The sequence below is a fragment of the Equus quagga genome, chromosome 16 (assembly GCF_021613505.1).
Source record: "Equus quagga isolate Etosha38 chromosome 16, UCLA_HA_Equagga_1.0, whole genome shotgun sequence".
NCBI lineage: Eukaryota > Metazoa > Chordata > Mammalia > Perissodactyla > Equidae > Equus > Equus quagga.
This window is the reverse complement of record NC_060282.1, coordinates 48,205,731-48,221,325: the sequence shown is the minus strand read 5'-3', so window position 1 is coordinate 48,221,325 and position 15,595 is coordinate 48,205,731. Positions and strand designations below refer to the sequence as shown.

Below are 15,595 nucleotides of genomic sequence, written 5' to 3'. Positions count from 1 at the left end.
TAATTTTTATAACCTACCATTATTTTTTTCTTTTATAATTATAGAAGAGTTTTGGCATCTGATTTTTTTGCTTAGTACATGTTTCTTAATGTATGGACTAGAAACTACCTTGAGTTCATTCTACAAGTATATGCTTTAAGGTCATTGAAATAAATGTTTAAAATGGTCAAGCACTATTCTAGGCACTGGAGATGCAAAGCCAAATAAAACATATTGCCTAGCTTGGAGAAGCTTCAAAAAAGTATTCCGACACCCATGATACCTGCTGAGGCAGAGGTGTGCATAGGATCCCAGATGAAACACAGAACCTGCCCTCGATTGAGGAATGCAGGAGTACTGGAGGAGGGCCTGAGTTGAACATGGAATAGAGAGAGAGGGGCTCACAGAGTGCCTGCCTGACAGAAAGCCTGCAGTGTCCCTGAGGTGCCCCAAGTTCTGTGACTGGGTGCCAGGTGCCCTGGCCTGAGGGGAGGTGAGGCTGCAGGTAGCAGTCCCCAGATCTTGAAGGTCTTTTTGCCACCAATGAGTGGATTTTGTCCTGGTGCCTATGAGAAGCCCCCCAGAGTCAAAGGGAAAAGAGTATATTACATCTTTGCAATAGTAACATATCTTAGTTATAAATCTGAATTTCAGTTTTTGTCCTAAATAATTAAAAATAATTACGAAAATCACTTTTTAGAGTACTAATAAAAATTGGTATTCATATCTATCAACCTAACTGTTCCCAGTTTTAAATTTGGAGAATTATTTTTCAAGGACATATTATTAATGATATATCATTCATTGTGTTTTCTACTTTGAGGAGTTATGTTAATCTCTCTTTTCTATATAACCTAGCTTTTAAAACAGCCTTATGAGATGTACATTCTTTCTCCTCATTTTATAGAGGCTGAGAGAGATTAAATAACTTGCCTAAGCTTATTAGTAAAAGATGCAGAGTTTGAACCCAAGACTCTCTGATTTAAGCTTATGTTCTTACCCACTGCTTTCCCACCACAGAAAGAGAAATCTAAAGCTTTAAACATTAGCAATGTGAAATGTAAATTTCATGAGGATTATTATGAATCCCCTTTCTGAAACCTTTGAGGCCAGATTGTTTTGGATATTATTATGATGATGTAACCTTATGCACTCACCAGCGTCTGGGGTAGTGTTCCATAATTAAACACAATGATGTGTCTCCAGCTTACGTGATAAACATTCATATGAATGGCATAAACAAAGACTGTAAGTAGCCCTAATGCCGACTCAGATCAGATTTTGCCAACGAGAAAATGGGCTGCAATCTTATGAAAAAAACTTTTCAGTTTTCAGTGCTTTTTAGATTTTGGTATTATGGGTGAAGGATTGTGGACCTGTGCTAAGTGTAAAAATTGTGTGTATTTATTTCTACATCTTTACTCTATATCCTTAAGAAATTGAGTTTTAATGTCAGAATATATTAGTTTTAATATGGTAGCTTTGTGTTCCTGTTGCAAAAGGAGACAGAATTTTTTAATTTGGACAAGAAATTTGAATTAAGTTTCTCTTTACTGTAGGAGCTCACTTTATAAGTTGGTCTTGTCATTGAGCTGTGGATATAGTCATTCTCTAATATTATTTTTAGGTAATTTATCATCTCAAATTCCCCTTAAGAGACTTCTAAAAACCTGGACAAACAGATATCCGGATGCTAAAATGGACCCAATGAACATCTGGGATGACATCATCACAAATCGGTAAGATGTCATCTTTTTGGGTTGAGTGTAGATTATTTTCTGACATTACCAGAATGGTTTTTCTCCCAAACTATGGTTTAGCATCTTGCCAGTTTCCCATTTAAGTTGTTCTAACAAAACTCTGTGTCAGCAGTGTGTCCTTTGTCCCCACTTGTCCCCTGTGGGGGAATTGCTGCCCACTCACATTGGATTCATCTTGTGCTGAGTGATTGGTTATGAACATGCTTCTGGCAATGAGAGAAGGCAGGGGAGCAGCGGGGGCAGTGGTCCATCTGTGTCTGCCTTGGAGCTGATTGTTAGGTAGTGAAATGGCAGCAAACAAGATATTGCTTAATGATTTTTTATTATTCTATTATTATAACTTGGATTTTTGACACTCCCCCTCTGTGTCCCAACTCTATTACATAATTGTATATATTATCAGGTCTGAGATAGTTTTCATATCCTCATCTTTTCCTCACCCCATAACAATCCTGGGTGATCTGTAAGGCGGATATTAACCATATATTTCAGAGAAGAAGGAAATCTGGCAGAACTGTGCACCAAGCTCTCTGGCCAGATGGGGCTACCAGCTTGGCTCTGCAAATGGACAGAGCTGCTGATTGGGCTCTCTGCTTGAGTGCTGCTGGACAGCTTCACATGTGCTCCAGTCAGGCTTCCTAGTCACTCCAGACTGGGAGCTACACTCAGCAGTAGACAGAGCTATGAATTAGTTTCCCTGCCTTGACAGAGCAGCAGAACACCCTCCAAGGCCGGAAACGCTTGTTGCTTGAGGTCTCAAATCAGGCAGACATGTGCCCTGCTGAGTTCTCTGGTCAGACTGGACCATTGTCTTGGCTCTGCAGATGAGCAAAGCTGCTGGTTATGATTTCTACTTGGTTACCACTATTGGTAGGAACTCAGTCTGCCAAGAACTGAGCTCTGATTGCTGTAGGCCCACCCTCTTCTCTATCACAATCTGATCCCCAGTGATCAAGCCCCACAGATTCTACCATAATCCATAATCCCTGTGAAGTGAGACCCAAGTGGGCCTCCTGATTAGTGAAGCACAAACTGGGGTAATTGGATGTTCACCTTGGGCTTTTTTTCCCCCCCCACTGAGGAAACTGTAGGCTCAAGGGGGTGCTCTTGGTGCAGTGCTGTGTTGGCCTGGGGATGGGGCCATGTGTCACTGCTCCTCTTACCCTTTTAATGTGGTCCATCTCAGTCTCTGTGGCACTGGGGGGTGCTTCAGCCTTACCCCTCTCTTCTACATTTTTCACAGTGGTGTCTTATACATGAATAGTTGTTAGTTGATTCTCTTGTGAGGGGGTATTGAGATCAAGAATGACCTATGCAATGGCACAACTAGAAGGACCCACAACTAAGAATATACAACTATGTACTGGGGGTGGGGGACTTTGGGGAGAAAAAGGAAAAAAATAAAATCTTTAAAAAAAAAAAGAATGACCTATGTCACCATCTTGATGATGTCACTCCTTCTTTATTGTGTTTATGGTGTGTTACATTGATTGCTTTTTTAATATGAAACAAATGTTGAATATGAAACAGATTCTTGGTGTAAACCCTGCGTGGTTATGATGATGCCTTTTATATATTCTTGAATTTGCTAACGTTCTGTTAAGAATTTTAGTGTCTATGTTAAAGCAGGATATCTGTCTATAATTTTTTCTTTTGTAGTGTCTTTGTGGGGTTTTGGTATTAGAGTTATGCTGGCCTCATAAAATGAGTTGGGACATACTTGTTTCTCTCTTCTTTGAAAAAAATTTATGTAAGATCCTTCTTATTTCTTACTTGAATATTTGATAGAATTCACCAGTGAAACTATATGAGCCTGGAATTTTCCTTTGGGGAAGATTTTTGATAATGTATGTAATTTCTTCAGTAGATGTAGGGCTGTTTAAATTTTCTGTTTCTTTTTGTGTCAATTTTGTTAAATTGTATTTGTCAGTGAATTTTTCTGTTTCACCTTGTTATCAAATTGTTGGCATAAAGTTGCTCATATTATTCTCTTATCTTTTTTATTTGTAGAATTTGTGATGGGAACCGCTTTTTTATTTCTGATACTGGTGGTTTGTGTTCTCATTCTTTTCCTTGATCAGTCTGCTAGACGTTTGTCAATTCTGTTGATGTTCACAAAGGACCAGTTTTTGGCATTGCTAATTTTCTTTATTATTTATGTGCTTTCTATTTCATTCATTTCTGGTCTCATCTTTAGTATTTTCTTTTTCTACTTACTTTAGACTTACTTTGCTCTTCTTTTTTTAGTTTCTTAGGGTAGAAACTTTGATCATTGATTTTATACTTTTTTTTCCTAATGTAAAGGCTTAAAGTTATGCCTTTCTCTAAGCACTGCTTTAGCTACATATTGCAAATTCTGGTATGTTGTGTTTGCATTATCATTTAGTTCAAAATATTTTGTAATTCTCATGTGATTTCTTGTTTGATTGATGAAATACTTAGAAGTGTTTTGTTTAATTTCCAAATAGGTGAGTTTTCTGTTCCTCTTATTGTTATTGATTTCTAAATTAATCCATTGTGGTCATAAACACTCTGTATGGTTTCAGTCTTTTTAAATTTATTGAGATTTGTTTTATGGCCCAGCATATGATCTATTTTAATACATATTCCCCATGTACTTGAAAATCCTGTATTTTCTGCAGTTCTTGGATGTAATGTTTATAAATTTCAATTAGGTCAAGGAGGTTGATGGTATTTTTCAGATCTTCTAGTCTTTACTGATTTTTTTGGTCTCGTCCTATCAGCTGCTGAGATAGGGATTTCAAAATCTTCTACTATGATTGTGGAATTGCCCATTTCTCTCTTTAATTCTGTCTATTTCTATTTATTATATTTTGAACTCTGTTATTAGGCACATACACATTGATAATTGCTCTTTCTTCCTGATGAAATGTCCTTGTTATCATTATGTCGAAATAATGATATACTGATACATGTATATATGCGTGTGTGTGTGTGTGGACTTTACATATATATGAAGTAATATATAGTGAAAATACTAATAGGTAATATAATTTTTCTTTAAACATTTACACATATTCAAAAGAACTTTTGAGGAAAAAAGTCTTTTTATACTTACCATTTATGATGCTCCTCAAGATCCACATTTTCCTCTGATACGACTTCCCTTCAGCTGAAAATTTTCCTTTAGCAATTCTTGTAGTACAGGTCTGCCCGTGATAAATTCTCTTAGTTTTCCTTTATCTGAAGTTATCTTTATTTTAATGTCATTCTTGAAGAATGTTTTCTCTGGATGTAGAATTCTGGGTGGATCCTCCTTCCTCCTCAACAGTATCATTTGGCCTCCATGTTTCTGAAGAGAAAGTCATGGTTATTCAAATTGTTGTTTCCCTGTATGTAATATATTTTGGGGCTGGTTTCAAGATTTTTTTAAATTTATCTTTGATTATCAGCAGTTTGATTATGATGTGTCTAGGTGTGGTATTCTTTGAATTTATACTATTTGAGGTTCACTAACCTTCTTGAATCTGTACATTTATGTCACTAGATTTGGGAGCCTTCCTGTCATTGTTTCTTCAAATTTTTTTTGGCCCCAATTTGTCTCTCTGTGGGATGCCAATTACACATATATTAGACCTTTTGACATTGTCCCACAGTTCCCTGAAACTCTGTTCGTTTTATTCAGCCTTTTTGTCTTTATGTCATTTCTATTGATCTGTCTTCAAGTTCACTATCGTTTTCCTCTGTTGTCTTCATTCCTCTTTAAGACTGTTTAGTGAATGTTTTATTTCAGGTATTGTATTTTTCAGTTGTAAAATTTCTATTTGGCTCTTTTTATACTCTCTCTCTACTGAGATACCTACCTTTTCATTTATTTCATGTGTATTTTCCTTGATCTCTTGGAGCATAGTTAAAATAGCTACTTTAAGGTCCTTATTTGATCATTCCAACATATGGGTCATGTTACAGTTGACATCTGTTGACTGTCTTTTCCATTAAGAATGGATGTTTTTCTGGTTGTTAGAATATCAATTAATTTTGGATTCTTTCATAGAAATTGTGAATATTATCTTGTGTAGACTCAGAGTTCTTTTATAGTTCTTAGGAGAACGTAGATTATTTTGCTTTAGCAAGATTTCAGCCAGCCGTGTTAGATTGCATAGTAGACTCTGCCTTGCTTTCTGTTGGTTTAAATCTCAGTTCAGTTTTCAAGTCTTTCCTTCACTGTTTCAAGTCACTTCTGCACATGCATACTTTAGGGGGTAGTCTGTGACCTGTGTGGCTTCATAAACAGAATTAGAGGATCCCTTCTCTGGCTCTATACCTTCCAGGATCCCCACTACAATCTTTGGTCTACCTGGACTCCTTTCCAGGTTTCTCTGGGCACAATAAAACAGCGTTTCTTTCAGAATCTTAGTCATTAGGGCTGCCACACCACTCTGCAACCATAGTTATCCTTGTGGCCAAACTGGAAAAAGAAAGAAAAAAAACAGGAAACATTGCAATGGCAGTACCTTCTACTAGTTTTGACTTCCTTGTACAAACAGTCTGCTGTCTTCTATTTACTCTCAGAGTTCTTGAGTGGTTGTATGTTGCATCTTATCCAGAGTTTGTGGTTGTTATCAGCAGAAAGGTAGACAGCAGGGGGCTCACACTGCCATACCAGAGCCAAAACTCTGTTATTTTTAAACAGATCATTCTTTTCCTGGCTCTATCCTCCCCAATCTGATACAAGAACATTTCATTTACCATAACACTTCTCTGTCTTTGTTTATCTTGTTCCTTCTGCCTGGGACTTCCTTACCTCTTCTACTGCTTGAAATTGAATGCATTCTTCTAACTCCAGGAAAAAGTCCGTCTCATTTTGTGAAAACTTATCTACCTCCCCTACTTATCCTCCTTCCCCTTTCTGTGAGCCCAGGGCATTTTATTCATACTAGTAGTGTAACATTTATGTTTCATTCATTAAATATTTTTTCAAGTACTTATCAAGTACCCAGTTTATACCACTTTTACTTGTTTATTCTTATAATTAGAAACAGTACAGGCTTAAAAAACAGCAGCATCTCTTGGGAGGGAAGTGGTGCTTGTGTGTTGGATAGGGTGCGAGGAACACAGAAGCAGAGAGATGACTAGAGAGTCTTGTATCTTGGGAATGACCAAAAAAACAAAAGAAAGGGATAATGTGAGACATGCTAGTTTATCTGGCCACCATGTTTCTAAGAAAATTGGAATTAGTCCCTGGATAAACAGACAGTTAGTTGATTATTGATCCGGGTGAATTTTGTATATTAAGATCCTTTGTCAGTGTTACTGACAATGAAAGTAAAATCACTGGAACAAAGTCATATATGCAAATTATGATACCAATAAAAATAATTTTATAGCAATACAACCATATCTTTTAATATTATCAATGATTATAACCTGTTAGTTGCTTTACATCTTTCACCTTTTGGGGAGCAGGACCTTAGATTGGGATATACAGGGAGAAAAATGGCTTTTGGCCCAACACAGGATATGTTGCCCATTCATTAAGAGAGGAAATTATAAGTTTAAATGCTTTATTTTGTGGGGGTGAAAATAATAAATGATATCTGGAAATTTCTGTTGAAATGTCCTTGGTGATCTTTGAATAGTTGGTTAATTAAAGTGGAGATTAAATCCAGTACCTAAAGTGCATATTCACAGTCTATAAATGAGCAAAAATTTAATAACTGTAGAATTTCTGTCTTAAATGGTATTCCATAGCTCCCTGTATATCAAAGATTTCTTTCATGAGTCTCTGGTATTAGTTCTCATTTTTCTTTATTTTGTGTAGATGTTTCTTTCTCAGCAAAATAGAAGAAAAACTGACTCTTCCTCCAGATGATCATAGTATGAACACAGATGGAGATGGAGATTCCAGTGACAGAATGAAAGTGCAGGAGCAGGAGGAAGATATTTGTTCTCTGATTAAGAGCTGTAAGTTTTCCATGAAAATGAAGATGATAGAAAGTGCAAGGAAACAGGTGAGTACTCAACATTTCTCTTCCTCTATTGTATCCTAGATTTTCTTAATTTAGCTTTTTTTTTTTTTTTTGCTGAGGAAGATTCACCCTGAGCTAACATCCATGCCAGTCTCCCTCTCATTTTTTATGTGGGCCGCCAGCACAGCATGGCTGCTAACAGATTGGTGTAGATCCATGCCCAGGAACTGAACCTGGGCCACCGAAGTAGAGTGTGCTGAGCTTAATCACTAGGCCATCCAGGCTGGCCCTTAGCTTTTTTTCTGAAACTTCGCTGTTCTTTAAAATCTGAAGCTTAAAGATAAGTAGTTAGTATTTTTTCTTCTTTATAAGAAAGTAAACTTGAAGAAACACTTACTTAAAATTTTCTGGAGAGCCTCTAAAGTTTATTATATACTTGAAAATCATTTCAAAATGATTGTTTTCTGTTATTTAAAAAGAAGTTAAACCTAATATCAGATTTGATCTTATTTAATAAAATGAGTGCTCACCAGATAGTTACAAATTATATTTAGATTTAGTTTGTGGAAATCTGTCATTTGATAATAAGATCCTTTCTTGATGTAAGTATGCTTTGCTTAAAAGTTGCATATAAACTATTTAAATGTATTAAATCATATTTTATATGTAATTAAATCATATTTGAATATTGTAGGGGAGCTTGCTCGCTTAATGACCCTACATTAATTGCTATCATAAAGCAAAGAATGTTATTCTGGTAGAAATAACTAATATTTCTGTTTTGTAGTTTAAATGCTCATTTATAGGTTTTTCTTTCAGATGGGTGTTGTATCAGTTAGGAATTTTTATGTTTCAAAAAACAGAAAACCTGGGGCAACCCCGGTGGCCTGGTGGTTAAGTTCAGCACACTCTGCTTTGGTGGCTTGGGTTTGGTTCCTGGGCAAGGACCTACACCACTCATCAGTGGCCATGCTGTGGCAGCAGCTCACGTACAAAATAAAGGGTGATTGGCAATAGATGTTAGCTCAGGGTGAATCTTCCTCAGCAGAAAAAAAACCAACAAGAAACAGAAAACCCAACCCAGAGCAGCCTAGTGAATAAAGGAAATTTATCAGTTTCCATAAATGAAAAGTCTAGAAGAGCTGGCTTTCAAATACTATCACCAAGGACCTGCTTTCTCTCCCTCGATTCTCTCTTCCACCATATTGATTTTGTCCTCAGATTCTACATAGTGAATCTCTCTGGCAACTCCAGGCTTGCCCTTTGTAGTTGGAAATGGCCATGGATGTTTCATATCTTACTTCCTCTATACTCTTATTGCAGCAGGGGGGCCTGTCATTCAAGGCACACAGCTGAGGATGGGTTCATGTGGCTTCTTAGCAGGAAGTCAGGGTGCTCATCCCAGCTGGAGAGACAACAGGTGCTCCCTACTACTGCTCAAACTCCTCCAAACTGGGAGGGGGGCATGATGAAAGAGGAGGAAGGAAATGGATTATGAGTACGTTATTTAGAAATATGTGAAAATCCCCAAGATAGCTAAAAGTCTTTCTATGGCACATTGGCTTTTTTTCAATTTTTCAACAATATATTCACATATACATGTGGGTTACAGTTAGCTCTCAAAACCAGTAATATTGGAGATGGAGAGAAAGAGAAACATATCTGAAGTTTACAAAAACCTTCAGTGTATTTTGATTTACCTACCGATACTCTTCAACACTCTTCAGAAGTGGCAGAACTGAAATTTGAGTTTTGCCTCTTTTCATTACCAAGTACTTCATTAGGTGCTAGAGATACTGTGTTGAACAGCATATAGAAAAGTAGACAGACAATAATAATATGATAATATTAAAGGACAATCATGTGGGAAGAACACCTGACCCAGCCTTGTGGGAAATTGTAGGTAATGTCTAAGTTGGGAACTGACAGATGAAATAGAGTAAAGGGGATAACATATAAGACCCAGGAATGACCCAGGGCATGTGGTTTCCTGAATGGTGTGAAGGTTGAATTTTAACCCCTACTAAACGGCTGTGTACTTTTGTGCAAGAAAGCCCTTGGATCAAAGTGGTCAGATATACAATTTTAGAACAGCATCCTGGTGGTCATGATGAGAAAGGATCAGAGAAAGGGCAAATCATTAGCAAGCTTCTCTATTAATCTATGTGAGAGATGATGGTGGCCATATCTAGGTTAGAGGTCAAGGAAATGGAGATAAGTGGACAGATTCAAGAAAAAGGAACAGGTTCACTTGGATAGGACATGGTGACTACTTCTGTTTGGGAGGAGAAAAGATGGTATGCTGGCTTTCAGACCTGAGTAGCTGGGGGATGGGAATGTAGGAGGAAGAGCAGTTTGTGGGGAAGATGATACGTTCAGTTTGAGACGTGTTGAATTTGTGAGGCCTTTAAGATGAGCAAGTTTTGATTTCCATTAGATAATTTATACAAAAGAAATCTGAAGCTCTGGAGAAAAAGTTATGTTAGTGATAGAGGTCTGAATGTGATCAGCATGTGGATCGTCACTGAGACCATGGGAGTGGATATGGTAACCGAAGTCAATCCCCCGAACACATCAACAGTTATGGGATGAGCAAAGGAAGAGGCGACTACAGGGATGCTGAACCTAAATGATGAGATTAGAGGAGACAGAGACTGTGAGACCCCAGGGGAGGGGCCACAATCACCGTTGTCAGTTTCCAAAGAAAGCAAAGGTATCAAGAGTGAAAAGTGTCCTTGCATTTAAAAGGAGGTTGGTGTTGAGTTTGGTGAGAACTATTTCACTGGAGGAAAAGAAGTGAGATGATAGTGGCTAGAGAAATGGATGAGAGTAGGCTATGGGGACAGTGACCACAGGCTGCTCCTAAAGAAGCCATGAGGGGTCAGCTCTGTGGCCAAGTGGTTAAGTTCGCATGCTCCACTTTGGTGGCCCTGGGTTTCGCTGGTTTGGATCCTGGGCGCGGACATGGCACTGCTCATCAGGCCATGTTGAGGCGGCATCCCATGTAGCACAACCAGAGGCACTCACAACTAGAATATATACAACTATGTACTGGGGGCTTTGAGGAGGAGAAGAAGAAGAAAACAAAAAAGATTGGCAACAGTGTTAGCTCAGGTGCCAATCTTTAAAAAAAAAAAAAAAAAAAGAAGCCATGGCAAGGAGGAGCAAGTGGGGTGAGGGAGGATTTTTTTTTTTAGGGTGGAAGATACTGGGGATGTTTAAATCCTAATGGAAAGAACTAATCAGGAAAGACTGGATATATAGAGGAGGAACCACTGGTAAAATAAGATTCTTTGTGGAGGTTGGCAGGGACAGGATTCAGGGCACAGGTGAGTCTTCTATCTGAATGGAGGGCAGGAAAGAAGAATGGGCTTAGATGTGAGGAAGAGTAGGAGAACTCATCTCTTGTCTCTGAGAGTTGGGAGGTAAAGTCATCTGTAGACAGTGATCAGGAAGGAGAATTGAGAAAAGTGTGGAAGTTTTAAGAGTACTATGGACTGTGTGAGAGAAAACTGACTCCCATACTGGAAAAGGATTGTCAGACAGCATTGAGAACCTGGTTGGCATTGTCTCCAGTGGATCTGTAAGTGTAGGAGCAGAGAAGGCATGCACTTTGATGAACCCAGAGTGTGGTTTTGCCAAGTGAGTGTGATACAGAGATAAAGGCTGATGATCTGAGTGTACTGCTAAGAGAATGATGGGAATAATTGGCTTGCTTGAATGTGGAAGGAGGTGAAAGCAGAAAAAAGGCACGTAAAGTTACCAGAGGTCTTAAGTAGGTTATAAAGCACTCACAGCAGAAATTTGGTGACTAGAAAAGGAGGTTTGTGGTCAGAATGGGATGATTTGAGTTTAAGAATTTGGTGGTGAGGAAATTCTGAGTAATGACAGGGATCACCGTGTAGCTAGCAAACTGGACCCATCATTATATGATGTGATGATACTGTCCCTGTCCTCATGATCACTATCTAGAGCAAGAACTGCTCTTATAACTGATGATAGCATAAGGTGGGCAAAGAAAAGAGATGTCAACAATGCTAGGAGAGCACAGGGAAGAAGAGAAAGTCTACCTGGGATATGAAGGCTTCATGTCAAAGGAGGCATTTGGACTTGGCTTTATGGGAATGGTAGGATTTGGACTTGGAGAGGAGAGAAAGGTATTATAAGTGTAAGATATATTCAAACAAAATCGTGCAAGTGAGAAACTGGGAATTACAGAGTCTGCTCTTAGCAGAGGGATTGTGGGAGTTTCTTGATGGCTGGTTTGAGGTGGGTCATGAAAGCATTTTAGTGCTGAACTAAGGACTGGAGTCTTGATCCTGTAGGACTTAGGAAGTCATTGAAGGTTTTTCAAGCATGCTGGCTAAGTTGGAAGCTATGTGGAAGACTGACTGCTGAAGGAAAAAAAAGAGAGAGACTATGGAAGTCTCAAATTAGAGAAGCGGTGGCGGGAATGAAAACGATGTAAGAGACGTTCAGTAAGTAGATATACGAAGACCAGAGATGATGAATGATGGAGAGAGTGCAGTTGAGGATGACTCAGATTTTTACCTCGTATTGTTGAAAAAGTGGTAATTAGGAAGGCAGAGTTCTGATGAAAGTGTCTTGAAGCCTAGCAGAGAATTAGAAGTATAGATTTAAAAGACATTTATGTAACAACTAACCAAATAAAAAAATAGATACAGTATACATCAAAATTAAAAACTTCCATGCCTCAAATGACACACTCAAGAAAGTGAGGAGACAACCCATATAATGGGAGGAAATATTTGGAAAGCATGTATCTGATAAGGGTCTACTATCCAGAATACATGAGAAATAGTTACAACTGAACAATAGAAAGTCAAACAGCTCAACTGAAAAATGAGCAAATGATCTGAATAGACATTTCTCCAAAGAGGATATACAGATGGCCAACAAGCACATGAACAGGTGTTGAACATCATTAGTTACTAGGAAAATGTAAATCAAAACCCAAGATACCACTTCACATCCACCAATATGACTATAACCAAAGAAGCAATGATAAGTGTTGGTGAGGATGTGTAGAAATTGGAACACTCATATACTTCTGGTGGAATCGTAAAATAGTGTAGCTACTGTGGAAAACAGTCTGACAGTTCCTCAAAAAGTTAAACATAGAGTTACCATTTGACCCAGGAATTCCACTCCTCAGTATACACCGAAGAGAAATGAAGCATATGTCCACACAGAAATTTGTACACAGATGTTCACAGTAGCATTATTTGAAATAGCCAAAAGATGGAAACAGCCTGAGAGTCTATCAAGAGATGAATGAATAAATAAAATGTGGTATATCTGTACAATAGAATATTATTCAGCCATAAAAAGGAATGAAGTACTGATATACACTATAATATGGATGAACCTGGAAAATACCATGCAAAGTGAAAGAAGCCAGATACAAAATCACACATGTTTTCTGATTCCATTGATAAAAAAAGGCCAGAAATAGGCAAATCCATAGAGACATAGTTGTTGCCAATGGCCAGGAGGAATGGGGAGTGACTGCTAATGGACAAAGATTTTTTTTTTTTGGGTGGATGAAAATGTTCTGGATTTAGATAGTGGAGATAGTTGTCCAACTTTGTGAATATACTAAATGACGCTGAATTTTACACTTTGTAAAATTATATCCCTATGATAAATAAAAAGACATCCACATAAGTGAAGCTAAGGAGATGGATTAGCTGCTTTAAGGTGAATTGTGTCATGCAAAAAGGGAAGCAGGCCAATAAAAGCTTCGTTTGTAAAATAATTTTATTTCTAAATTATCACTTACATGCCATCATACTTTTTCTTCTGTTATATAGAAAAATTTTTCACTAGCCATGAAACTATTAAAGGAGCTTCATAAAGAGTCAAAAACAAGAGATGATTGGCTGGTGAAATGGGTGCAGAGCTACTGTCGACTCAGTCACAGCCGGAGCCAGACCCAGAATCGTCCTGAGCAGATCCTTACTGTGTTGAAAACAGTCTCTTTGTTGGGTACTAGACTGCTCTTATTTATATTAATTTAAAACTGCTGCTTTATATTATGTCTGCATGTCCTCTCAAACTATTCTTTGTGCTGCTTTATCTGACATTTGGGAATTATCTCTTTGTAGTAATTTTATTAAATATTTGGAGCCAAGATACTTTGTATCCTAGTAACGCTATTGAGTATGACATATGGAGCTTTTATTTTATCTATAAAATGTAATTGAAATTAAAATTTTTCTCTTTAATACTTAGCCAAATTATGGGTCTAATAGTTTAATTAATTTAAAAACTCTGTGCTTACATACAAGAACTACCTAGTGAAAAATTAAACATGAAAAGCTTTTTTCCTCCTCAGTTCTTGTCTTTTTATAATAATGTAGGCTTTAAGACTGAGGAGAGAGGCCGGCCCCATGGCCACCTGGTTAAGTTCACATGCTCTACTTTGGCGGCCCAGGGTTTCGCTGGTTCAGATCCTGGGCGTGGACAAGACACCACTCATAAGGCCGTACTGAGGTGGCGTCCCACATGCTACAACTAGAAGGACCCACAACTAAAAAACTATACAACTATGTACTGGGGGGATTTGGGGAGAAAAAACAGGAAAAAAAAGAAGATTAGCAACAGTTGTTAGCTCAGGTGCCAATCTTAAATAAAATAAAATAAAGACTGAGGAGAAAACAACTTTCTTCATGTGGGTTTTGGATCTGGTATGCCTACTCTGTTGCCGTGTCCAAAGATGATGGTAGCACTACTGTTGAACATACTCCCACCATATTTCCAAATGCATTCCTCATCAGGACAGGGTATTATATCAGAGTATCAGCCTCAGTAAAAGTACAAATAGAAGAAGCAGTCTTTCCATATTGATCCCAGGATCAGAAAATCATCCTTATGATTGCGTAAATAGTTTTTATGGATTTTTTGCGAGGGTTGGGGGAGAGGAGGAGGAGTTTGCTGACATTAAGATAATATTAGTATCATAATAATAATTCTACAGTTATAGTAGTTATGGTATGGTTATAGTTTGTAACAGTCTTGTGAAATAAGCACTATGTAAAGAACACAATTATGATCATTTATCTGAGAGAACTCTGAAACAATTGTCATCCTGTGGCTGAGCAGGGCGGTATGGTTGAGGCGACTTGTTAGGTGACTGCCCTTTCTCTTTTGTGCCCCCTTCTGACACCTCTGCAAGCTGCAGGCGCTTGACCAGAGCTGGATGAACTCCTTGCTCAGAGCCACACAGTAAGATGCAGAATGATATCTTTGAATGCAGCAGTCTCTGCTGCTTTATTAGCTAATAGGTCACAGGATCAATTTAAAAATCTACTCTTGGGTTATTAAGGTATATGTACAAACACATGAAAAAGAGCCGTTTTCTGTTCTCTAACAGGTAGAATTAGGTGCTTTGACAAAATGCAGAATGATGGTGCTTGAATAAAAATTAACCAGTGTTTTAATTGCTTAGCCTCTGTGGGGTTTGATACAGTCACTGCTGACAAAGAACATTTTTCACTAATGTGAGTTCAAGAAATTCCCTAACCAGTGTTTGAAGTCATGCTTTCAAGATTTAATTAATTCTTAACAGAAAACAACTTTTGAACACTAGGAATTTCTCCTTTATGGTTTATAGTATTCATTTACTTCTGAAAAAATCACTTGTGTGTGTGTGTTTTTAATCCAACAGATGAGAACACATCAAGCTACTTAAGCAAAAATATTCCAGTTTCCCGTGACCACAACATTCTCTTGGGTACAACTTACAGGATCATAGCTAATGCTCTCAGCAGTGATCCAACTTGCCTTGCTGAAATTGGGGAAAGCAAGGCTAGAAGAATCTTGGAACTGTCTGGATCCAGTTTAGAGAATGCAGAAGAGGTACTGAAGACTGAAAGAGTGAACTTTTTATGTTTGTGTGTTGTA

General features: G+C 37.9%; 1 protein-coding gene across 1 annotated transcript in view; it reads left to right on the top strand.

The window, feature by feature from the left end:
• Positions 1 to 15,595, top strand: part of PRKDC (protein kinase, DNA-activated, catalytic subunit) — a 215,989-nt gene that overhangs the window by 171,484 nt on the left and 28,910 nt on the right. Inside the window, exons 68-71 of the mRNA XM_046641859.1 lie at positions 1,607 to 1,718; positions 7,522 to 7,711; positions 13,504 to 13,678; positions 15,360 to 15,550. Of these exons, the coding sequence (XP_046497815.1) occupies positions 1,607 to 1,718; positions 7,522 to 7,711; positions 13,504 to 13,678; positions 15,360 to 15,550 (668 nt within the window). The remainder of the gene's footprint in view (positions 1 to 1,606; positions 1,719 to 7,521; positions 7,712 to 13,503; positions 13,679 to 15,359; positions 15,551 to 15,595) is intronic.